Source organism: Paramisgurnus dabryanus, chromosome 12 (genome assembly GCF_030506205.2).
Source record: "Paramisgurnus dabryanus chromosome 12, PD_genome_1.1, whole genome shotgun sequence".
Classification (NCBI taxonomy): domain Eukaryota; kingdom Metazoa; phylum Chordata; class Actinopteri; order Cypriniformes; family Cobitidae; genus Paramisgurnus; species Paramisgurnus dabryanus.
In genome coordinates this window covers 33,898,674-33,926,100 of record NC_133348.1, presented here as the reverse complement: position 1 = coordinate 33,926,100, position 27,427 = coordinate 33,898,674, and the positions used below count along the sequence as shown (strand labels likewise).

General features: G+C 38.5%; 1 protein-coding gene across 1 annotated transcript in view; it reads left to right on the top strand.

The window, feature by feature from the left end:
* nrxn3b (neurexin 3b) overlaps window positions 1–27,427 on the top strand; it is a 398,467-nt gene that overhangs the window by 20,596 nt on the left and 350,444 nt on the right. The window contains exon 5 of the mRNA XM_065268757.1: window positions 1,188–1,199. Coding sequence (XP_065124829.1) covers window positions 1,188–1,199 — 12 coding nt within the window. The remainder of the gene's footprint in view (window positions 1–1,187; window positions 1,200–27,427) is intronic.

Sequence of the window (27,427 nt, the reverse complement as noted above, 5' to 3'; positions counted from 1 at the left end):
ATTAGCCACCTTGTAAAATTCACCACGTACGAGTTGCCTTGAGATAGCGTTGATAGTGTTTTTAAGCACAATTTGAGATTAAGAAACCAAAGTTATGGTACACATGATGTCAGATTGAATTGTTTGTTAGAAATACATTGTTTAATTTTATAGATTTCTGTCTTTCCCCATTCAAGTACATAGGACTTAATCTTGCATGACTCACAAAACAGAATAACACTGTGTCCTAACTAGACTCGCCACGACATGTGTTTAAAGGTATCTTTTCCACGTTAATCATAGTTTTGTCCTAACCAGTTGGGATACCCCCAAGTTTGAGAACCACTGGCCAAAGAGATCTCATTCAATGAACTGTCAAAGAATTGGTCAAAGAACTGTTCTGGTTGGCTGTGTTTTGTGATTGTTTGCATCACAGCATGCCCCTTTTTTTGTTCAGTATGGACAGACAAATTGCCTATGGCTGGAATAATATTACGTTGCGTGTAGTTAGAACACTGTGTTAAGGTACATTCACATTATAAGCGACTTTGTTGCTGTGTGTCGCTCGTCTCTTTCAAAAGAGGGGTTTCTATATCTAGTTGTCATAAACAAATGAGTAACGTCTACTCCAGTAACTGACGAGATGTGGATGACTTGAACTCCACTGCTTTGTTCTCATTGGTAGTCGCTCCCGAATGTCACTCATAATTTGCATAAAGTTAAACATTTCTCAACTTTGACGTGCGACTGGACACGCCCATCCAGCCGTCAACGGTCATTGTCACTCGTGTCGCCAGATGCCGCCGAGCTTCCATTGAAATGAATGAAATCGTGTCGCTCTGCTACTGCTTGTCGCTTATAATGTGAATGTACCTTTAGGTGTAAGAAGATCTAAAACAAACTTCTAAACTGCCAAATTCTCTCCCAGAGCATGAGAAACATTAACATGCTTTTTTCCATCTCAATTCAAGTGATATGCATGGGGAAGCACTTGCGCAAGCAGATGCCAGGAAGCATGCTCACATCGTATACTTAAGTGGACGTAAATGTTATTTGTCCTTGAGGTGTATGCTTGTACCAGAACTAACTCTTACCCTGCTTATCCTACAATTTACTCTATTCCTGTTTTTCTGTCTTTCCAACTATATTTCCCTATGGTCACCTCTTCTCCTGTTTTTCTTTGTGGAACCTCTTCAACCCTCACGTAGGCCGTAATAAAGGTATTGCACCATTTCCTTACTATATTATGTATGTACAGCAGATTAGCATTAATGTCTGCATTGTTAGTAAACTGTTGACCTGGCTTCTTCTCTGCTTGGAAAAACAAGAAACTTTAGCGAGGTTCATGCCTACGCAACCATTCCCACACAGCATAACAGAGAGACATCTAATGGTAAATGTAATCGTTTTTCTTCATGTTCTGAGAAGGAAAATGAGCACTTCACCAACCCTCTACTTATGTTGTAGAGAAATGGGAAGAGGTTATTAGCTCAGACTAATGACTGAGGATCACTGTGTGCTCTGCTGATGCTGAAGATGATGAAATTAATGGTGGCTGAAGGTCAACCAAACGCTTTCTGATCACAGCCAGCACACGAGTGGGCTTGAGTCTGAAGTGACATGGTCTGGGTGGGTTCCTTGCATACTGCAGTGCGAGAGATATGCTATGTCACTAGTTGTCTTTGAGGAGTGATTCGAAGAGTCAGGAGAAGTTCAGCTCTAGTTTAGATAATCTCTGCTCAGAGCTCCGAGTCTCTCTGTACAGCACTGGTGATCAGTATTCACTCGAACTAATTATCCCTAGTATCATCTCTCTCTCTTACTCTCTCTTTCTGTATGGATGGATCCAAAAACTTATCTTATTAAATGCACACATACTCAAGCTTCCAACCAGATGCTCAAACCTGTTGCTGGGTTATTTATTAACTCAGCACTGGGTCAGAAACGGACAAACCCAGACGTTGGGCCAAATAGACCCAAAATATGTCCCAACAAATAATTGAAACAACCCAGCATTTTTAGACTATAGTTTATATAGCATAGAAAGCCACTATACTGTCAGAGTGTAGTAAAGCATTATTGTATATGGTCATTTTCCAAAGACTTTTAACCGGTGGACATCATCTAAACATTACAGATTCTCTGTCTCTTTGCTCGAGTGTGCGTCAGTGCTTATGTAACATGGCGAACACTATTCAGACTCACAATATGCCTTCAGTGGTCTGTAACATTACAGACACTCACCCTTTTAACACAGAAATGTGTGTTCGTGCCTTATTCACTTATACAGTATGAGAAATATTTAATGGAAGTTTCCTGCACATGGTCAGGCCATTTTGTGTTTAGGTTGGGTTATACTGGATGTTTGCACTTTTTCTCTTCAGTTTGTTTTTGTAATCTTTAGCTCTATTCAGACGGGACTAGAGGAGATTTCCCAGAGGAGGTTTGGTAAATTTGTGTGTCACAAATGCCTTTGGTGAATTTAAACCCTTCTGAATTAAACCTGAAGAACTTTTTGTAGCTCATAGGGGCGATTTTCTGGACTGGATTTATCCTAGTCCTAGAATAATCTGCATGTTTGAGCTGCCTTAATTTAAAAACACCTTGTACTGACATAGCTTAACATCAGTCCAGTTGTTTTGTCTCAAGATGCACACCAGTATTGTTTTTTTGTAAGGTTTGTTTGTAAAAACTACTTAAATATCTTTTTATAACTAAGGCCTAGTCCTGAATTAATCTTAACCTTGTCCGGGAAACTGCACTATAGAGCATTATACCTGCAGTTTCTCAGATAACTATGGAATACGCCGAAAAATCCCACCTGGATATGAATGTTTATGAGAACAGTATTTAGCTTATTCACAGTATCCCCCAGAGTTAGATAAGTCCATACATACCTTTCTCATCTCCGTGCGTGCTGTAACTCTGTCTGATGCAGCCCCCGCTAGCTTAGCTTAGCACAAAGACTGGAAGTGAATGGCTCCAGCTGGCATACTGCTCCCAATAAGTGACAAAATAGGGCAAACATTTTCCTATTTATGTGTTGTGATTTGTATATTTACACCATGTACAAATAACAAGGTCATATGAGACACAGCCATCTTTTAACAGTATATATATACTGGGAACTATTTTCTCAGAAGGCGAAGCACTGCTACTTGGGCGGAGTGATTTGCACAACAAATATACTGTTAAAAGATGGTTGTGTCTCATATGACCTTGTTATTTGTACACGCTGAGGCTATACAAATCACAACACATAAATAGGAAAATATTCGCATTATTTTGTCACTTATTGGGAGCAGTATGCTAGCTGGAGCCATTCACTTCCAGTCTTTGTGTTAAGCTAAGCTAGCGGGGGCTGTGTGCAACAGAGTTACAGCAGGCACGGAAATGAGAAAGGTATGAATGGACTATGTATCTAACTCTGGGGGACACAGTGAATAAGCTAAATTCCCAAAATGTGGGCGTGTTCCTTTAACACAGATATAACTCTTGGATTTATGTTGGTGACTAAAAGCCTCCAAGATAAATCAAAACTCTTTTATCATCTGAAGTGCAGTCACCCTTTGCCTAGAAATTGCAAAACCGTACTCGTGTCATCTGGTCAGTTCGTACCAGAGTATGGATGTTGTGTTCACACTGACCCAAACGAACCGTACCCGGACCGAAAGTTAAACAGTGCTTGTGTGAAAGCACCCTTATTGGCTGCGTTTCCTTAAAGGGATAGTTCGGCCAAAAATGATATTAAACCCATGATTTACTCACCCCCAAGCTGTCCGAGTTGCATATGTCCAGCATTTTCAGACAAACACATTTTCGGATATTTTAGAAAATGTTTAATATCTTTCAGTTGATTAAATGTGAAGTTACGGGGTCCACGACCTTCAAGTCCAAAAAAAAGTGCGTCCATCCTTCACAAATTAAATCCAAACGGCTCCAGGATGATAAACAAAGGTCTTCTGAGGGTAATCCGTGTGGTGTTGTTGTAGAAATATCCATATTTAAAACTTTATTAACGTAAATAAATATCTTCCGGTAGCGCCTTAGACTCCTCTGTATTCAGGAGAGAGTATTGGCGTAGTGTACGCACTTTTCTTAGTGACGTTTGACAAATTCGGAGGGCGGGGGCACAGAGCAGCAGCAGAGTAGCCTCCGTAGGCTGCGTAAGCTCTCATCCTGAATGCGGACGCGACTAAGATGGCGGCGCTACCGGAAGGTATTTATTTACGTTAATAAAGTTTTAAATATGGATATTTCTACAACAACACCGCACGGATTACCCTCAGAAGACCTTTGTTTATCATCCTGGAGCCGTTTGAATTTAATTTGTGAAGGATGTACGCTCTTTTTTTGGACTTGAAGGTCGTGGACCCCGTAACATTACATTTAATCAACTAAAAGATCTAAAACTTTTTCTAAAATATCCGAAAATGTGTTTGTCTGAAAAACGATGGACATATGCAACTCGGACAGCTTGGGGGTGAGTAAATCATGGGTTTAATATCATTTTTGGCCGAACTATCCCTTTAATATTGTCATTTAGACCTCTACACCACAATCTTTTTCTGTTATTAAATGTAACCCAAATATCATTTACTGTAGCAAACTACACTCGTAGTAATACGTAGGCTACAAAGCTGTCAATTGGAGATTACCCTTTAAAAAGTGTACAATATACTGTAATATGTACATTATGCATTTGATATCATTATGAACCTGTGAGATACCAGTATGCCCTGTTCAGGTAAACACTATTGCCCCAGTGACAGCTTTTGTACCTTTCTTTTTTTACAGTAAGTGTGAAATTTTATTCAGATAGTGCCTTTGGCATGAATGCCTTGTCATATGCAATTCCACATTAGCTTTTTCCATCATTTACTTTGGTTTTTCTCTCTCTCCTCTGTCCCTCATCTCATCCCCGGATCTGTCACTGGATTATCCAGCACTGGGATTTCTCTTCTTATTGATTATTTGTTTATTCCGCTAATGCACTCTTTTCCTCTCTTTCTCTCTCATGAGCAGGTCTCCAATATCACTCAACTCTCAATCACAAGTTACCGCACATAAGTTTTTCTTTTCTATGTCAGTATTTTTCTGACATTTAAGTACTTTATATGTAATGCACTTGTACCGTGCACATTTTTTTCCAAAGCAGCTGTCCATATATTGTTCAGTAAATTGCTCTGTAAGGAGAGCACTTCCTTCATCAATACCACAGATAACAAAAAACAATCAGCAAAAACAGCCAAAGCAAAGAACGCTTTCCATTTTAATATACAAAGAGAATTAAGGAATGCATTCAGATTTGTATAAATCATCCTTGGTGTCAGCCCTAGCTTAATAAAATCATTTTCAATCGTATAGCATGTGAAATGTGGACTGTACCAACAGAGAGGAAGAGGAGGGGCTGAACTGTTAAGCATGCAAATTTTCACTAGCACTGGATCAGATATTATGCAGAGGAGATGCAAATGAAGGCATGGCTGGAATTGTGCCGTTCCTCAGGGAGGATAATCAAACGCTGATCAGCAAACAACAGAAATCTCATTGGGCCCAATCACCACCTGTGCAACTCCATAATGTTGCGTTCCTCTCTCGGCCATAACCTTTATCACGCATGAACAGCTCAGAACAAAGGACACTTCATGTTATATATGAGAATAACAGCATTTGTTTAGAGAGGTATTGGACAGAAGAAAATCTGAACAGTTTGGGGTGTTTGGACATTTGGATTTAGGACAATACATCACTAACAAAATAACCACTGAATATTCCCACAAATGCATGGGTCTGATCTTTTAAAACTGCTTTTTAAAACATGCAAGATATCTGTCAGGATTGTTTACAGAGACTGGATATATTAGCATATATATTGTATTAGCAGTGCATTAGCAGTGCAAAGGTTAATGGATTCAATCCTAGGGTTCATAGACACACTAATCTAATGTATAGGTTTAATGCTCTGTAAGTCACTTTGGATCTCTCTTTATTGGCATATGACACTTAAAAAACAGTTCTGATTGAATATAACCATCAGGGCCGGCGTCAAGGGGGGGCATTCGCGGGCAGTGCCCCCCCAAACAGGTTGTTGTGCCCCCCTAAAAAGTTTTTTATTAATTTAATATATATCAAGAATAATTAAAATAAATTAAACATTGAATGTTTCATGACTTGTAATGTAATCAAATGAGGAAAATATAGTTGATATATGTTTTCTTTAATTAAAATAGACCAGGTTCTCTGATTGGATGTATTGCCGCGTCTCACCCGTCTTACGTCTTTAGCATATTTGTGACTTGATACTAACAACGTGTTTTTTCGCGGCATTTTATGGATCGTGTAAAATATGGATATTAGAACATTTAGAACGAACCAGCACCGCGTGCTTCATCTGACTTCATGCAAACACAGACTGGCTCAAACTCAGAGATTAGAGGTCGAGGTGGAATTTACAAATCTACAGGACACTGTTTTAAGGAAGTTTAATGTTCGTACACGCCGCCTTCAGCTATTTTAAAGGTAAGTTAGTGTTGTTTTAAATTACGTAAGCTTAAATGTGAAGTGTGGCTATAGACCGTTAACAGCATTACGACGTGATTATGGTAAAGCAGCTTTTTTAAAGCTAGGACGCGGTGTGCGCTGCGCTATGAAACCCATTCCTTTCAATGGCTTGCGCCGCGCGAGGGCGGTTTGTTGTTGCGTCGATCAAACCGCGAGCACAGCGGAGCTCAGCTTGCGCTCACGCCGCGGTGGAAGTTCAATAGTTTTGCGCATAGTTTGTGGTCTTTTGCACTTTATACGGGAAATGAGCTGACAGTCTGTACCAGTTGTATGAGTGTGTGCTTGCACTGTATTTGTTGTTTTAATGTCTTGTTTTTGCAAGTTATTGTTGCTATTGCGTGCCCCCCGTTGGAAGCCAAGTGCCACCCTGTTAGTTATGGTCCGGCGCCGGCTCTGATAACCATTGTCACAACATATTCATACGATAACTCACGATACTTAACACTGTCATACGATACTTAACACTGTAAAAATGCTTATGTATTCCCCAGCGTCTTGTCATTGATTTCTCATTTTAAAACTGACATTGTCATGTCATGCTGCATTGTGACTTACGGTACATTCACACGGGGCGAAAGCGTTAACGCTTGACGGAAGGATTGTCTGAAGCGTGTCCAACAGCCAATCACAGTGGCCGCAGCACATGCTCCGGTCTTCCATAAACGTAATTGGCTGGCTCTTGCCTACGTTATTTGCATAAGGCAGTTTGATTGGCTGACGCTCGCGTTGCCGCTTGAAAAGTTGAGAAATGTTCAACTTCTGCCGCGAGCAACGGCAGTGACGCGGCGCCGACGGATCCACAATTCAGTTCGCCAACGCTTGCCGTCACCCATTAAAAGTGAATGGGAAGCGTCAACGCTTACGCCCCGTGTGAATGCGCCGTTAGTGGGTAGACCTGTTGCCTCACATTAAAAAGGTCCCGGGTTGGGTCAGGAGCCCATTTCTGTGTGGAGTTTGCCTGTTCTCCCTTTGTCACTATGGGTTTACTTCAGCGTGTTTTTCTCCCACAAGCCAAAAACATGCAGGTTGGTGAATTGGACAAATTGTCCCTCCAACCAACGCATGTATTGATCAACTTGTGTGGAGTAGCTTGTGTTTAGATTAACCAGTTTTGATGCCATAGATGCTGGAATGGCGTTAGTAATGCAAAAATAAATACAACGCACCTGCCAGCCTTCTGACTTGTTTGCTATTTGACTTACAGTTTTTTTTGTATTTCTCCGATACCAGGCACGGTTGTCCAAAATAACCACTTTTAGTACCTTTAAACAAAACATATTCAACAATTCACAGAAACATATTGAGTAACAATTTATAGAAACATATCAAGGTAATATCAAATGACTCGAATTACTTTCAGAAACAACACGGCAGCCGTTTTGTTTCTTTTGCTTCGCCAGCGAAAACGGTTATGGCATGCACATAAGCACACAGGGAATTATGTTACAAGTCTATTTATTTCCCAAAGCACTTTGTGTATGTTTTACCAGCTCACACCTACAGTATGTGATTTTCCGAGTCCTCTCAGAGGATCACAGAAACCTGATCATAGCGTTGTGCCTCTGGAGCCCGATGCTGTAACTGTTCCTCCTTGTGGGAGTCCTGACAGAAATGCAAAGCTTCATAATTAGTCTTTGAATGAAAGCGCCAGCGGTGTGAAAATGTGCTGAGTTAATCATTCTGTCTTGTTCTTCCAAATGAAACGAAGTTTTACTTTCAGTGAGCTAGAGGGAAGATTTCTTCTTCCTCTTGTCCTGAAGGTCGTCGCAATATGCGAGGAACAGCAGGAGTTTTTTGAATGCTGTATATACATATAAGCGCTCGAAAACAGATCATTGCAGGTGGCAGGTGAGCTAAAATGCACATATAAGCATTTCCATGCAAATATGTCATGCAAAAAAAGTTTTAACCAATATCTGATGGCTTAAATACCCATGCGAGGTATCTGTTTAAGTTTTGAAAATATTTTTAAAATATATTTTTCAAGTTAAGTATGTGTACTATATAAAAAATGTAGTTTTCTAATACCCGTGAGACTCCTGACTTCAGTGTTGGCTACTTTAATGGCGACTAAGCTGCGTAAACATAAAGATAGCGGCCCTTCGAGCACAAGAAAGTGGTCAGCCCCCCATGTGAATTTTGGAAAATTGTGAATGACAATTTCATGTTCATGTAGCTTTCAGGAACGGCCTGCTTTGAGATGACTTTTGAACAGACTTTCTCTAAAAATATGTGATTTTTAATCATAGGGTTGTGGCTTGTGTGTGTGTCTGTGTATGAACGTCTACTCATTCACATCTAATCAATATTCTGCTCAAGCGTGACGTGGCTTCCATGGCAACTCCAGGAGTTGAGCCCTTGGGCCATGACCAGGAAGTGACATTTCATCAGAGCCTTCAACCCTCATACAGAAGCTTTACACATTCGACTGTACATTCATCGCACTCTGTGTGGGTCTGTGCGTGCATTTTCACAGATTTCACAGATTAACGGTGTGATTCAAGCACTCCCTATGTTGTGGCCCTCATGTATAATTGGCACACTTCATCACGGTCGTAAGTCAGGAGGCATCAGTATGAGATGAGACGTTTTCCCCCTGCTAGAGTTATGATGTTCATTAGTGAACCCCAGACGCCGCGCAAATCCAATACTGTGTTTACCCGCTGTTTTGTGTTACAGGCACCCACACGCTTGCAAATTTTTTAATAACAATCAATGTTTCGATTTTCTCATTTGGTGTGGATGAATCAATTTCCCTAGATATTCAAATGAATAAACACTGACATATCTATCTAAAATAAGACATTTTATTAAATTGTTTTCTGTCGCGTCTCTTTCAAAGCGTGGGATTTTTTCTGCTTTGATTTTGATTTTTAATTTGTTTTTGCACTTCTCGGCCACCATAGATTTCTATGTGAATTCTCACTCACACACACACGCACGCACACACACACACATACTGTACTGTAAAATACACATATTGTAATTGGCTGGTTTGTGTCCCTTCTTACTTTTCTTCTGCGTTTCATATTGTAGTCATTGACTTTTACGTAACGGGATCTGTTCTATTCCTGAGCCTGTCATCTAATTTTTTAGCACTTTATGCTCATGCACTTGCAATAAACATGGATTGTAAAATGTGAAGTTTGATAAATCTCCAAACATACAAAATAAAAATCTACGTCAAACTTAGCAGGAACTCAAGGTCATTGCCTCTCCATCAGCGGCTGCTAAAAGTTATCAAAGGGGGCCGTGACTCAGCGGCTCCTTAGGAATCATTTGCATTTGAATCACTCTGAGATGAGCATGCTGAGGAGAGCAAATGGCCAGTTGACATGAAATTTCTAGTCGTTTCAGCAGTGTCCTGCAGTGCGATGTGCTATATCTCAATTTTACCAGTATTTTAATCATAGATGCTACCTATTTGGTTTTGAACTTTAGAAACTAATTTAAGGACGATGGTACTATGGACCAGTTTTAGTTTAAAATTAATGTCACACCTTCTCAGTCTTTGATTTAGCTTGGAGTATATTAATGTCTTTAAAGACATACATCTCAAATCAAAAAGGAGTTGGTTGGGTAAAGTTTACAGCTTGTAAATGGCTTACCATACTGCAGCTCATGCAGTCGTTACTGTTTCTTGTAAGTCCGGCACTGTATTGACAGGGAGGAAGTGTCCTTATCTTCCCTGCCAATTTCATGCTGTTTGCATCGCCATGAAGCGAGCAAAAACAGCCATGTTCCACTCGCAAAATTTCTTTCAACTTCTGTGGGATGCTTGAATGGTTTCAGAGCCGCTTGCAAACATTTTGGCTTCTGTGTGCAACCTTAGGTAACCTTAGAAACCCTTTGATGGGACTAGCTTGGTTCACACATACAGTATATCATTGTATATTTACCATGTAGAGTCAAGTCGTAAGTTGTAACAGGTGTCCAGTCAATTATTTAATGAGATCTAGTTTGTGGATGGAGGATTTTTTCTCCTGGTCTTTCACGTAGAGCAAGCACTGAAGTAGGGATGGACTGATCGATGGTTTCGGTACTCGTGTATCTGGAAAATCAATCCTCACATAAAAATATGAATACCTAAGGGAATTTTTTGTAATTTATAGTGAATGTTATTCTTGTTTAGCATGAAATGGATATCATAAGACTTGAAGTGAAAAAAAAGGATGAACTGTATTAGCAAAACACTGTAGGAAAGGAAGCGGTTTTCCCAACATGTTCTTCAATCAAGGCATTCAGATCTTGATTGACAGAGGTAATGATGGATTACATAATCAATGCTATAATGGGTTTGTGTGATTGTTGTTATTTAAGCTGAATTTCACAACTATATTTGGTAAATGAAAACGGATCTTATTTAATAATAAGGATTTATAATTTGATATTTTGGGTATGAAAATAACTCTCCAGTAACCTGAATTTTATGAGTGCTGCAGGGATTTTTGTATTTTTGTAGGCAAACCCGGAAACGAGTTATCACTTCTGGGTCAATCATCCCGAAGTCAATGTTTTTTTAATGGGGTTTTGGTTAAACTCCTTAAATAAGATTTTGGGTTAACATAAGCCCAAGATGTTTTCATGTTTTATTCTACAACATAGAACACACCAGTAATTGAATTTGTGAATTTTGTGATTTTTGAAGCTTTAAGTGTCTTTAAACAGGGCAGTTGCCAAAAACGGCTTCATGAGACTACAGACGTTTTCAGGAACTTTAAACGTCCTCAATTACGCATGAAATCTCAAAAACAACACAACATGGGCACAATTCCCAATACATATTGTGATAGAGTCACAAAAGTTATGTATTGCTTTCAATTTTTTTATTGCATCAAATTCCGTAATTTTCTGCTTTTAAAAATATTGGTAAAAGGACTCAAAAATCACAATGCATCAATGCTGTTATACAGTTCAGTAAATATCATGAAAAAAGTGATATTGGCCTCAACAGTACTTTGTCTTGGATCTAAAAGACAAAAATTGGTATCACCCCCATCCATAAACTTAGATTTCAGTGGTTTTGGCTAAATAGGATGTAAATCCCATGAAATGTTGGGTTTAGGGTTAGGTTTGGGGGTAGGATTAGGATGAAAACAGTGCTCATCCAGCAACGTTTCACAAGATTTGGGCCGGTGCTGTATCCCTTTTAGCCACAACCCCGGCGGGTGCTCGGCACAGCGTCATGCAGCGCTAAGGTTGCTTAATAACCACGGGAAGTCCAAGTGTTTTGGAAAGAAGGGGGAAAGTGGTGCTGCCTTGTTTTTTGTGCGTTTAAGACGCGAAATGTGAAGCACCCCTTATTCAGCTATTCCATCAAAGCATTGTAGATATTACAACTTGCAATCAGAGAGGCTCCTGGATTACAAAAGCATTTTTGATTAAAATTAATTTAGCATATCTAGCATTTTTCCGTGAGTGCTTGGCCATTTCGGTGGGATTGGCATCTATGTCCATCCCTAAAAAAAAAAATGTATGATCCATGGCTAGTCACCACAAACCCAACAGCTGACTGGTGGCAGAAATAATCAGTTAGTTTAATAATCCTAATATGATACATCTTTTTAACTATACATTTTGATGTAGAAAAAGTGTTATGGACATGTTATATGTCAAATTGTGTTCGATATTTTAGACACTTGTTTATTATTTGTTCATCAGTTGCTTATGTGCTACATGGCATCAGTTTGCAGACAGTGTTTGTTTCTCCTTTCTGTTATTTCTCAGAGAGTTCTTGTGATGTCTAGCTCACAGACTAAAGTGTCTGAGATATAGTCAAGCCCCAAGGCTTGTTTTTAGCTTGATGTTTGATTTTTTGACAGTCACACACATTTTTTTGTCAGTACTGTGATAGAGAAACACAGTTTTGACATAATTTTGAAGCTGTGACAATCACACACAGAAATGTTTGCCAAGTACCTTAATGAGTATTGTTATTGTGTTATGGATGATAATAGATATTATGATTTTTATAATGATTTCTGCTGAGAAAAGCTCTGTGCTGTATCATAGTGTTGTGTGGCGCAGCACAGATACCTTCAGTTACCTACAAATGTTATTTGACTGTTGACTTGCATTAGGCTGATATGTTAAGGTGCAGTTTTAGATTTGTTTGATCAGATTTCATTTTAGTTTGTGAGTTTAGATTGCTGTTGGGTATGTTTACTAAGAGCTTTGCTGTGATCGTCTCTGATTATTTGATATCAGGCTTTGAAATTATGATGAGACAAGCCTGTACTTCTTACCACACATATCTGAGAGAAAAAAAACAATTGTGTATACAGTGTAATGCAGTGTGAGACATAACAATTCCTAGTGTAATATTTTTAATGAAGTGCTGTTTGGGGGCTTGCCTTGCACCATGGGGTCTTGCTCAAAAAATAAAACCTTAAAGTGTCAGTGCAGTCTCAGACGGGGTGTGTGGAAGACCGTGGACCCTCCTGATGACGATAATTGCATCATGCAGATGCCTGACTATAACTTGGGCATAAGAGCTTTAAAATAAGCAGATTGTGTGTTTGAATGCGTTTCGTTGTGTTTGTTTATGCATTTTGTAATAACCTTAATGTATTCTACTGACACACTGAGTGATGTAAACACCACACCACAGGAGTAATATAAAACCATCTGATGCTGTTAATAGTCTTACAGTATAACCTTAAAATGATTGTACCACTCAGAATTACATTTATATTCACAACCCACAACATTTTCATTTATAATCATTGCTGCTATGCAGAACATTGACACGCCCCACTTATTTAAGATGTAATTACTTGGTTAAAATATTAAACTACATTTTTTAAAGATTAATTATAGGTACTTTAGTGAACATTTGGCTGAATTTTAAATTATTTTACTACTTTGGTTTCAGTAGATTATCCCATTTATCCCTGCATACTTTAAAGTACTACCCGCTATTTATTAATAAATATTCCAAGTGCTATATTTTCTTTTCTTTCAATAAGACATAGTACAGATTTATATTTATTATATGTGACCCTGGACCACAAAACCATTCATAAGGGTCAATACTTTGAAATTGAGATTCATATCTGAATAAATAAGCTTTCTATTGATGTATGGGACAATAAGCACAGGACAATATTTGGCCGAGATACAGCTATTTAAAAATCTGGACTACTAAAAATCATATTTATTGATATATTTACAGTAGGACATTTACAAAATATCTTGATGGAACATGATCTTTACTCAATGTCCTAAGGATTTTTTGCATTTAAAGAATCAATAATTTTGACCTATACAAATGTATTGTTGGCTATTGCTACAAATATACCTGTAAGTTTTATGACTTATAGTTTTGTCGTCCAGAGTCACATATATGTATATTTATTATCTTTAGTCCTGTGCAGCATCCCTTTCATGTTTTATACTGTAGGCAGTTTCATGATTACATCATCATTCAAGAAATTACATAAATTTTGTCGAAAAGCATTCAATACTTTAAAGGAGACATATCATGAAAATCAGTTTTTTTCCATGTTTAAGTGCTATAATTGGGTCCCCAGTGCTTTTATCAACCTAGAAAATGTATAAAAGATCAACCCAGTAACTTAGTTTTGGTAAACCATACTCTGCAAGCATTTGAAAAGATAGGTCATTGAAATTTGGCTCCCCCTGTGATGTCAGAAGGGGATAATACCATCCCAAATCTGCACTACCCAACCACAACACTGCCATTTTGTGCAGAGATCAGCTCATTTGCATTTAGGAGGACACCCCCAAAACGGCACATTTTTGCTCACACCTAGAAAGTGGCAATTTAAACATTATATAATAAATTATCATATGGTATTTTGAGCTAAAATTTCGCATACATACTTTGTAGACACCAAATATCTATTTTACATCACAGAAATTAGTGATCAATCTATAATAAACCTATTTTTATAATTTATGCTAAAAAAGTATCTAAGCCAGACCAGAGGATATTTTAGAAAGCCGTGTAAAGAAATACATAATAATGTTGATCTTATTAATGCCGATGTTACAGAACATTTTCTGATGCATACTCATTTCTTTTTTTAGTAATAAATATTAGATAATCTAAAAAGCTGACGCTTGCTAGACTTCCGTGACCTATCGGGAAATCCTATGAGACAGACGCAGGAGACGTTGCCCTCAGGTGCTGAGACCTAAAGTAATTGGAGTTGGTTTCATGGCAGAATGAGGCCACAGTAGTGGATCAGTAACCTAGTGAACCTGGCTGTGGAAGATGCGTCCAACCCCTCCAACAGCCCCCAAAGAACAAAATCTGAATGTGGACGTGCAGATGGAAACCTTCAGTCGAGCGTTTTATAATCCACGGGGAGCTTTCTAGAGGTGACACGCAGATAAATGACTCCATTAGTTTGTTTGGTGGCGGTAATAACTATGACCTTATAGGACCACCTTATCTTATTTAAAATTGAACCTGCTTGAATGCTTTTGAAACCTTTGACATCCATTTCACAGCGAGCTCATGATGTTGTGCTAATTCGAAGATCGTTGTACTCTGCAGGAATCCCTGGTAATCGAGTGTTTACATTTATACAGATTAATTCTTGGTAAACATTCATTGTGCGTCATCAGCCGCGGCGATCTCTGGTTAGACGGCATGTAATAGCAAAAATGCCTTGCGTCTGGAGAGTTGCAGATCTTGCATTTCTCGTGTTCATCTGTAATTGAGTCATTCTGTCCGAGTGCCTGTGTCTCGCTGCGGCAGACGGACGGCTGAAGGTGACCCTGTGCTAATGGTGGCCAGTATCCATGCCGGCGTTTGCCTCCTCTCATCTTGCACCTCTTGCATCTTGTCAGGGGTTAGCATCAGACATGGATTACATCTCTTTCTTACAATATAATGACATTATTGTTTATGTTTCCAGCATAATGTTAAGGCTCCTTTAAAATTTAATAATGGGTTGTGCACACAAAATGACAGAAGCTTTGTCAAAATGGTAAGAACCTATCAGAATTGTCTCATTTCTACAATTTTCCTAAAGTTACAGTAAAATTAAAGATTTTTTTTGAGCTATGACGTTATTCTGATCTATTCCTCTAGTTAGGTCCAGTGTTGGGGTAACACATTACAAGTAACGTCCATTATGTAATAATAATATTACTTTTCTGAAGTATTGAGTAAAATAACACATTGCTTTATAAATGGACATTGGACACATTAATATTTTTTTTATGTGCCAGACATGTCCTAATAGGGGGCCACAGGGATGATGTATTTTTGTATGCCAACCCGGAAGTTAGTGGGACATTGGTTTCCTCACAAAAAGCCCATTCATTTTTCCCATAGACTTTTGGATTATCGCAAAAAATAAGCTCTGTGTTTATCAAAAGTTAAAGACACGCGGTTTGTCCAAGAAGTTCTAGGAATTTTGAAGTGTAAATTCATTTACTAAAAATATAAATGTTTGACTTTTATAAAAGTTGTGTTCATCTGTGAAGATTAACTTGTTGGATAAAACGTGTAAGTGTCTTTTTTTAAACACAGAGCTTATATTTTGGGATAATCCAAAAGTTGATGGGAAAAATAAATTGGCTTTTTTTTCGGAAGATCCAGTGTTCGCTAATTTCTGGGCTAGCCTACAAAAATATGGCATTCCTGCGGCACTCCATGAACCAAAAACATTTTGATCGCCCACTGGTGGATGGCTGCAGTATAGGTCATAAACTCTGCCCTGGTTCTGGCTAGAGGGGATACAGCTAAGGCAAAATCTCGCAAGAATTCCATGTATGTCAGTGTTTCTCAACCCTGGTCCTCAAGGACCCCCTTCCAGAATGTTTTAGATGTCTCCTTATTTAACACACCTGATTTAAATTGTTAGCTTGTTAGGGAGACATTCTGGAAGGAGGCTGATGAGTTACGCCTGTTTCACACCGCATGCGTGAGCAACGCGTATGCGTAGCGTGAGCAGCGCGTGAGGAGAGCGTTTGCTGCGCGTGGCCATTGTGCTTTCACACCGGCTGCGTTTGCAGCACATACTGTGCAGTTTAAATAACAGTATAAAAATCTCAAGTTCACATTACTTTATTTTACATGCATTTATGAGCAAAACCTCTTTAAGACGCTTTTTGAAGGTCAGTGTAATTTATATAATTATATAATTTGTTTAATCCACATTGTTTTCGTGCTGTTCTGGTCGGTGTAATGACAGATATAGACACAAAACACAATTATAGACATAAAAAGCCCATGGCACATTATAAAATCTGTTTCTCTGAAGTTTTACGATAAAATAAAGAATTCACTCAGTGATTGACGGCATATAGCAGTCGATCGTGTTTCCCTTCAACAGTTTAAGCATAAGATTTAAATGTATAGATTAATCTATTTCTCTGAAGATTATTAAGATAGATGAGGACTCATTTGCTGGGCAGAAAGTGAATGAACACAGTCTTCTGGCAACAGTGTGTTAATATTTCATTGCTTTCTTTTAAATTGCTCAAAGTCATGACTGTTTCAAACACACTTAGCTTCACATTCGTGATTTTATTGTAAAATTACCCTTTTTCGCGTCAATCCACGACCATTTAAACTATAAACAATGCCCTGTCACTTTAATTGAGCGTGAGCAGCGCAGCAAAAATAGAGCCGACGCCGAAACGATAGCAGCACTGCTGCTTCAGCGACGCTCCTGCCACGCAGGCACGCGCTGCTCACGCGTGCGGTGTACATGCTTTAACTTGTTAACATGGGCGCCGAAAAAAACACGCGCTGCTTACGCGCTGCTCACGCATGCGGTGTGAAACCGGCGTCAGTTCAGGTGTTTTAAATTGGGAGACATCTAAAACTTTCTGGAAGGGGGTCCTTGAGGACCAGGGTTGAGAAACACTGATGTATGTATCGCTGCAGCCCGGAGACTGCAGATGGGAGGAGCTTAGCCGCAAGTGGGAGGAGCTTAGGCGGCAAGGAGGAGGGATTTCAGAAATGTGCAAGTAGGAGGAGTTTACGCCGCAGCTGGCTCTGAACTTCGTTTATACCCATCTCAAGAATTTAGGGTTAGGTTTGGGGGTAGGATTAGGATGAAAAAGCAGCAGTTCTGGCTAGATAGGATATAGCTATGGCCTAAATCTAGTGGTGGGCAGAGCGAGGCTTCGTGAAACACTGAAACAGTTGAATCAATTGTGCCGTATGTTTCGAGGCTTCGAAACATCAATCCGAAACCAGTGACACCTAGTGGTCGTTTGCATGTCTTTACATGAAGCAGCCTTGACAAGATTTTAGACGAGCGCTGACAAATTGTATCCCACATGTTGTTTGATTGACACACAAGTGATAGAATGGGAGAGTGGATAGTGCTCTCGACTCTCATTCGTAGATCTTAGGATCGAACCTGGGAAATGTATGTGCTACGTCATCATAATAAAATGGTTTTTGTTGTTGTTTTAACATCTGTTTGACATCTACATGAGCTTTAAGGCTCACAATTGTCGATAACTATAGGCTATTCGGGTCTATTTAATAAAAAAAAATGGAATAGAGATATACCAAATAAATAATAAGAGATTCATAAAATATATCAAGCCATAATATGCCACATTGTTTACATATAAAGATCTTTATTCAAATATATAAATTGTTCTGTGTTGATAAACTCAACCAGCTTCTTTTTTACATATAATTTCTCCAGGCTTTGAAAACATTCTCACACAAGGGACACTTGTTGCTGGCATGCATTTTTTTGTAAGTAGCCTAAGTGTTACATACCTATGAGGAAAAATGACTTATTTTCAGTAATTTATAGTATTTGATCTTGCCAAAAACGCATCTATGAGGTATTGTCAGTTTTGTTTCCTACCCTGTCAGTTTAAGATTCGACGCAGATTCGACAGGTACGCCACCTTTCGAAATACTTGTGAAATGCACCGCTTGGTGTTTCGAATCACTTCATCACGTGACATGGGTGTTTCGAATCACATTTACGCTTCGGGATCTCGACACAGTGTCCATACGTAAGTTTCGTGGGAGCCATCCCTACCTAAATCTAATGAAATGTTGGGTTTAGGGTTAGGTTTGTCGTGAGATTTGCTAATGTTTGTTCATTTTTGTAATAAGTTTAGTTTTAGTTAAGATGAAATAAAAGCATTGTGTTGACAGGACATGATTGACAGGAGTGATTGACAGCTTCTTTTAGTGAAGTAGTCACAGACCCACCAGCGGCCTTCTTCCAGAGCTTTAGTCGTATTATAGTCAGCTTAAAAAAAACAACAATCAGAGATGTGTGTTTGCGATCAAGTCTGCAGTATGGGTAGGTCCTTGATACCGTGGCTCGACTTCATTGACATCACTTCTACAAAGAATCCGGCTACTAATGACATCATCGGTGCAAGCTGTCAGCAGCCATTTCTGGGACATTTGGGCTTAATTTGTCTATACTGTTGAAAATGTTTCACAATCTATATGGGCTGGAATCTTTGTTCATTTATGAAATAGTAAAAAGTAAGATTTCTAAGCTTGTGGCTGTTCAGAAGCTTCAAGAAAATGTGAATTTGAGGTTCTTTATGTGAATAATGTAACTGTCATGATGAACGTTTTTTTCTGTTGTTGTTTGAAGTGTTGCCAGTTATTTATGCTGGTTTGCTCATTCCCACTGGGGTTATACGGGTCAGCGTTTTTCCAGAGTTAAACCTGCTTTGGGCTTGTGATGACATCACTGTGTATCCCGCGGGGATATCCAGATCTGCTGCATAGATAACACAGATATCTTGTGCTGTATTTTCTTCGTAAATACACAAAAAGGCTTTTCAGCCATGTTTTAATTCCTTTTTTCATTTCTTGTGTTTATTCTCTGTGATCTTCACGATATACATCAGAAATCAGAACGTCAATGGATAGGCCTACCTATATATGGTTTCAATGCTGGTATCAGTTGTTTAGCCTGTTTCCAGAACATCCAAAACGTTTCCCTTTCACCGTGTAAGGGGGTCTAACAGTGACCTCTGACCTATTGTCAGTCAGGCAGACTGACTGATGTCGCCCTGACATCTGATCTCCCGCCACCTGCTTGTCACTCTGACATGAATCCTTTACATGTCTGTTAGACGGCGAGGTTATGGTTCCTCTAGTCCCAGTGTCAGACAACACAACTTTTATACTGTGTAAAACAATTTTTGTAAATGGTAAAGACAAATAGACCAGCCCCAAACTCACGCTGTTGCCCAAGCAAAAACCATGTCATGCTGTTTGGGATACTCAGAAGCCGCACATATTTGAACTTTATTCCAGAATTATAGACCAGACATCCCACAGCTAGTTCAGAGTCGGTCTATGCAAGACTATGATTTTCCCCAAACAGAAGGGTTTAATGTGTATATGGTTGAACAGTTGCATTAGCTGAGACCTCGACACCAAATTAGTGCACGCTAATGTCAAACACTAATGAGTGCACACAGAAGCATCGTAACTGAACAATAGATTCACATTGGTGTAATTTCTGCCCAATGATTTCTGCTGGTGTCTGTGGTTCGGCTGAGCATAGTGGAGGATTTCGAGTATTTGAGGGAAACATTTTGTCCAATCTGTGTTAGGGACATTAAGAAGAAACTAGCAGCTGACTTTCCCTTTTTTTAGCTTGGCTCATGACTGATTTGACTCATTAAAGAGAGAGAATGGGAATTAATTAATGTCATTAAATGAAGCATGCTGAACCCTCCACGAGCTGTGAAGTGAAGTGTGAAAGAAGAGAGCGAGGAATGGGACGTATCGAGAGAGTGAGGAGCAGATCATTATTTTAATAATTATTATCATTATTTTGTTATGATCACGGTTATGACATGTCTGATTGAAACAATGTTTTAACGTTATGTAATCGCTCTATTGTATGAAATGGCTAGAGGTGCAGTTGTATTTTTGGCACACTGAAACACATTTTTCATTGTGTAGGTGTGTGTGGAGCTTAGAAGTTGGTGGAACTTTAAAGGTCATTTGTCTTTTTTTTATGAAAATCTCTCTCTTCTCTTAGGAATCACTGCATCTATTTCTCTCTCTCTCTCCCTCTCTCTCTCTCTCTCTCTCTCTCTCTCTCTCTCTCTCTCTCTCTCTCTCTCTCTCTCTCTCTCTTCTTTCTTTTCTTTCTCTCTCTTTTAAATTCTTACACCACACCACCTCTGTCTTGTCCTCCAATTAAACATACCGCAAACAAATCTGACTTTTTCCATGTTTAAGTGCTATAATTGGGTCCCCAGTGCTTCTATCAACCTAGAAAATGCGAAAAAGATCAACCCAGTAACTTAGTTTTGGTAAAACATTCTCTGCAAGCATGTGAAAAAAATAAGTCATTGATATTTACCCCCTTGTGATGTCAGAAGTGGAAAAAGCCGCTCCTTAATCTGCACTATGCAACCATGGGACTGCTGTTTTGTGCATTTTAAAGGACACACCCAAAAACTAGAACTTCACAAATGCACTTAAACCTTTGGGGACACCAACAATTTATTTTACAGTCTTGTGAAATGTCCCCTTTAAAGAATGATCATGTGACTTATTATGCATGTCAGGTGACCTGTTTCCATTGTAGTTATGCTATATATTCCTTATTTGAATTGCTTGAAAATCACCTAACCTGAGAGTAAATATTTTTTGATATAAAGATATGGGAGTTTATGTGAAATTGCTGTTTCCATTGGGCGCATTTTCAATTCGCTACTACAATTTGCGCATTTGAAGGGTAATGGAAACGCAGCTACAATCAATCAGAATATATTTGTGACCCTGGACCACAGAACCAGTCTTAAGGTTTTAAATTTTTTGAAAGCTGAATAAATAACATTTTCATTGATGCATGGTTTGTTAGGATATGACAATATTTGAAAATCTATAAAAAATCTGGAATGGGGGTGCAAAATAATCGAAATATTGAGAAAACCGCCTTTAAAGTTGTCCAAATGAAGACCTTAACAACACGTTATTAATGATAAACAATATTTTGATATATTTACGGTATGAAATGTACAAAATATCTTCATAAAACATGTTCTTTACTTAGGCCCAATCCCATTTCTACCCCTTCCCCCTACACTTCCCCATTTAGCACGTTCAAGTAGGGCTAAGGATGTCTCAATTCTCTTTTAGTTGGAGGGGAAGGGCCAGATATCTCTTCAAACTAACATTTTTACAACCTCACTTCAAATGATGGGGTAAAAAATTTTCAAACGTCTGCTCATGCGAGAATAATTCAAGTCTTTTTTCGCATTTATAATCATTTGTTTTATGTTATATTCAATTTTGTGATGTTTATATATACTGTCATGCAATTTAAAGACAAGTTTGCAAAATGCAAAAAAATAGTGGTTTGCAAGCATACTGCGTTAAATGTAATAAAGTAGCTGTAAGTGGACTGGCCATCTATAGCACCAGGAGTTTTCCCCAGTGTGCCACCTCGGGAAAGCAATAGCGTCGTAATTCCCCGGTCTGATTGCGTTCCGGAGGCAGCACACCGGGGAAAACTACCCGTGCTTCAGATTGCTAGTCCACTACAGCAATTGCAAACGGACCGGAGAAACTGGAACGTGAATAGACAGAGGGAGAGACCAACTGGAAATGTCAACAGAGGGTGTGTGGTGTGCTGCTTTTGGCAAAAAAGCCACTTTTTAGGCTTTAACCCACTAAACGTCAGCAGCATGATAAACATTGCATCTACTTTGACGTAGGACGTATGATGACGCATGGCAGTGTAGTAGTGGTGTCCCATTTTTTAGGGGAATATTTTTTTAGGGATGAGTTAAAGGCATATGGGTTTAAAATAGAATTTGTATTGGGTCTTAATATCCTAATGATTTTTGGCATTAAAAAATCAATCATTTTGTCCTATGCAATGTTTTGTTGGCTATTGCTACAAATATAAATATACTCTCATCTAAAGGATTATTAGGAACACCATACTAATACTGTGTTTGACCCCCTTTCGCCTTCAGAACTGCCTTAATTCTTTGTGGCATTGATTCAACAAGGTGCTGAAAGCATTCTTTAGAAATGTTGACCCATATTGATAGGATAGCATCTTGCAGTTGATGGAGATTTGTGGGATGCACATCCAGGGCACGAAGCTCCCGTCCCACCACATCCCAAAGATGCTCTATTGGGTTAAGATCTGGTGACTGTGGGGGCCATTTTAGTACAGTGAACTTATTGTCATGTTCAAGAAACCAATTTGAGCTTTGTGACATGGTGCATTATCCTGCAGGAAGTAGCCATCAGAGGATGGGTACATGGTGGTTATAAAGGGATGGGCATGGTCAGAAACAATGCTCAGGTAGGCCGTGGCATTTAAACGATGCCCAATTGGCACTAAGAGGCCTAAAGTGTGACAAGAAAACATCCCCCACACCATTACACCACCCACCACCAGCCTGCACAGTGGTAACAAGGCATGATGGATCCATGTTCTCATTCAGTCTTCAACTGTCCAATTTTGGTGAGCTCGTGCAAATTGTAGCCTCTTTTTCCTATTTGTAGTGGAGATGAGTGGTACCCGGTGGGGTCTTCTGCTGTTGTAGCCCATCCGCCTCAAGGTTGTGTGTGTTGTGGCTTCACAAATGCTGTGCTGCATACCTCGGTTGTAACAAGTGGTTATTTCAGTCAAAGTTGCTCTTCTATCAGCTTGAATCAGTCGGCCCATTCTCCTCTGACCTCTAGCATCAACAAGGCATTTTTGCCCACAGGACTGCCACATACTGGATGTTTTTCCCTTTTCACACCATTCTTTGTAAACCCTAGAAATGCTTATGCGTGAAAATCCCAGTATATATCATATATTTATGCATTTGGAAGATGCTTTCATCCAAAGTGACTTACAGTGCATTACAATATACCCATGTGACTTATATCTGGTTTTGCATCACATTTAATGTACCAGTATGTGCTTCATTTTCAGTTCCTCATATGTAGATAGGTGTGGATGAAAGTGTTGGATTATGATGACATGTAGCAGACATTATACCTCAGGAAGTGCGTTAGTCTTGTAATCTGAAGGTCATGAGTTTGAGCCTCACATGGGGCGGATGTTCTTGGTTTGTTGACACTTAACTTGTAGGGCGTTGCAAATGCGACCCCATTGTCATTGGTTCGAAACTGATAAAATGCTTAAAATAAAATAAAAACTGTAAATGCACTGCAGATCACTTTGAATAGAAACATTTGCCAATTCATTAATATAAGTGTGATAGACAGCGTGTGGGACTTTTCCAAAGATAAAGTTTGCTGTGCTGAATAGGTGAGAGTGTGAACCACAGGAAATATGACATGAGAGAGAGAGAGAGAGAGAGAGAGAGAGAGAGAGAGAGAGAGAGAGAGAGAGAGAGAGAAGGAAGAAAGAAAAAGCACTTTGACTTGCGCCTGAGGGCAAAGTCACTCAAGAACATCCACAGCAATTCAGCTGACCTGCTTTTCAGTGCACTTTTTCCTCCTTACCCAGAGTGGCATTTCATTTAGACTCCATCATTTTTCTTTTCTTTTTGGCCCTGTTCAGGAAAAACTGGGTCCCCCCTTTCTCTTCTCATTGGCTAAGCTTAAACATCTCCGAAAGGAAATTCACTGAGAATGAAACGTGTCCTCTGATAGTATTGTTTATTTGCATTTGCTGTTTTCATTGTTTTAGTATGTGATTCAAAGAAGTAATTATGCAAATCACGTAATGGTGCGAACGCCCCAAAAATCTTTGCTGATCGCAATTTGCACTGCGCAATTCCCCGTCTCGCAGGCTGAGTGCTAGGTTGTGGATAATGCAGCGGGCTGACACCATCTGGCGTACAGCATCACTCCACCATTGCCATCCAGACACCTACAGTATAATGGCTCTTCAAAGAGCAGAAAGGGTGTTCGACTACACCGCTTGTCTGAATACATGCCTTAAAAACGCTGTTCTTCATCACGTGATCACCTCCGCGTGCTGCCTGCTTTTCACGGGCTGTAATAGCACAAGCATCAAATAAATGGCTTGTAAAATAAGGTTAATTCTAAGGTCTTTGCATAGCCTCATTTGCATGTTTGCACTAGAACCAATGATAATCACTTAATTAAAATATGACAGAAATGCCTGCAACCTGCAATGAATTAGATGCTGTTTTGTGTGCAATACTTTGTGTTTCATAAATTTATTCTTGTAAATGTATTCCTCTCTTTGTCCCCTTTTTTCTCTCTCCCCAAGTGATGGGTCAGTGTGTATTTTGTATGCACAGGGCTCTCTGGTGACTTGCTGCAAGTTTGGGTTCTGCTATTGATAGCTGTGGGTTAAAAAATGCAAAGCTTTAAATAAATATGGAGACGTGGGTACAATGTGCTAGAAAAACGAAACAAATCTCCTCTTGCAGGAGAAAGGTGGTTATCTGCTCTCAGCCAACATGGCTTTGATTAATCACTGTGTTTACCCTCTCCTGTCCTCTCTGCTATCCCAAGATGCACCACAGCTGCCTGGTTTCTCTCACTGCTGCATGATTCATTTCTTATCTCTCGGAAAGAAAAGGAAAACATGTGGAGTAGTTTGATTCCTTCCTCGTGAGGAAGGTCTGGTTGGCAGTGTGTGAACACAGCCACCCTACAATGAAAAAAATCCATCCATTTTTTAAATCCCCATTAAACCAAAGCAGTCTCATTATGCTGTTTCGATTCTCTTAGCAATGTGATGTCACACTGCTAAAGCCCCGCCCATGGCCGCTGACTGACAGTCCTGTATTACCATAGTTTCTGCCTTTTGTGAGTTGGACGCTGTCTGCTATTTTTTTGCTGTGATTCTCTGTTAAATCAGATCTATTTAATCCATAGCATCTTTTTTGGTAAGGGAGTGGAGATCAATAGCTTATTTGCATTTAAAGGTACTCACACAAAACTGTGCGTTTTTACTCCCACCCAATAGGGTCATTTTGGACATGCTATAATGAGTTATGAGCTGAAACATTCTGGACACACCTGAGACTTATATTACATCTTGTAAAAATGGGCATAAGTGCTCTTTAAAGATTGTACATGGAGTGGATTTGACTAAAAAACACTCACCACCAATATGTTTTGTTTTTCAAGAATATTTTTATCCCATTACTTTAGGACAGGGGTCTCCAAGCCTGGTCTTGCATAATGTCTTGCAAAGTTCACCTCAAATCCCAAAGAAAGACAGCTGTTATGTTTACCTTTGGATAAAAGTGTCTGGGTCATTCTTCAATTGGGGTGCAAATGAGAGGCAGAAGTTGTAAAAATGCTTGTTTGTTTTCTTTTCATAAAATGTATTGTTATATGCATTAATTTGTTAAATATGCTATATCCATTAAAATGAAAGCTTAACCTCTTGAAAAACACCCCCACTCTAGCCCAAATCATTTACTTTCACTAAAATGGTTGTTTTTACTAAACAAATAAGAACATAACTATGGTATCATTAGAAAGAAGACACTTTGAGCTTCAGTTAGTTAGTTAAAAAATTAAAAAGGCAGAAGTACATTGGAAATATTATTTTTCTTATTTTTCTTTTATTTTTTTTGTAGGTTGTCATCCGGACTTATGTCACAAAATACTACATTTATGATCCTAGAGCATCTGTATCTCAAAACAGAGACCATACCCTGGTAAAACCTAACAGTTGACTTTACTCAAACCATTTAAGGAAACTGGTTGCCTTAAACCATTTAAGTTTTATAACACATGCATTTGAGTACTGTGAATTTGAGTCATGTGCAATTATGCACTTATATTTAAGTAGTGTGAACTTAAATATAAGTGCATAAATGCATTTGACTCAATTTGTTCAATTTCACAGTACTCAAATGTATGTATTTTAAAACTTAAATGGTTTAATGCAAACCGATTCCTTAAATTGTTTGAGTTGAGTTAACTTTTAGGTTTTACAGCTATATAAACATTGTAAGCACTAAGCAGTGTAAAAAAGTGACATCATCCTGCCAACGCATTAGTGCGTGTCAAGAGGTAACGTTTCATTTTAAATAATAATAAAAAAAAAAAAAACTGTAAAACATCCACATATGTCTGTGGTGTTACCTATTTCAACTAATTAAGACAGTAACACCACAGACAAATTAGCCTAAATCCAGTCTTTTCTTAAATGGAGGATGCCATCACGATGATTTTAAGATTAGGGGACATTTAAGAATTTTTTATTAAAATATTTAAAATCTGCAAGTTATAAATATAACACCACAGATACTAATAAAGTGTGACACACGAAATTTAACTAACTTTAAGAAAATGAATAAAAAAAGAATGCACTCACCATGCACCCCTCAGATCAACCAGCACCTGCAATGACCTTTACACACAGGAAGTAGTCCAAATAGTTTCCCTTTTTTTAATATATATATATATATATATATATATATATATATATATATATATATATATATATATATATATATATATATATATATATATATATATATATATATATATATATATGAAGAGTTTGGTTCCAAAACGCAATAAATCCATTTTTGACAAATTTCGGTAAAAACGTGTTTTCTATACCAAGAAAGTGACAAGATGAAAACCACTATTTTCTGTTATAAACTTTCACATAGCATCTTTGGGTTATAAAAACATAAAAAATTCAAATCCATAACTTGATTTTCAAAGATTTATTATAAAAACAAATTATTTTTTCCACAAAATGCAATAAATCCATGACACTTTTTTTCAAAATTCTATGAATCTATTCAATCAATGTATAAATGTTCATTCATTTTTGCCATTTTATATTCATTAAGTTGAACAGTTGTACAAATGATGTAAAAAAATAAACATTAATGGCATTAATCAAAACACTTACTTTGTCATATTAAGAACACTGTCATTGCTGCTGTTATACTTGACGTCGTCGCTTAACATTTTTCACAGCGATCAGCTGTGATTCTCGTTGACTTTGAGTAA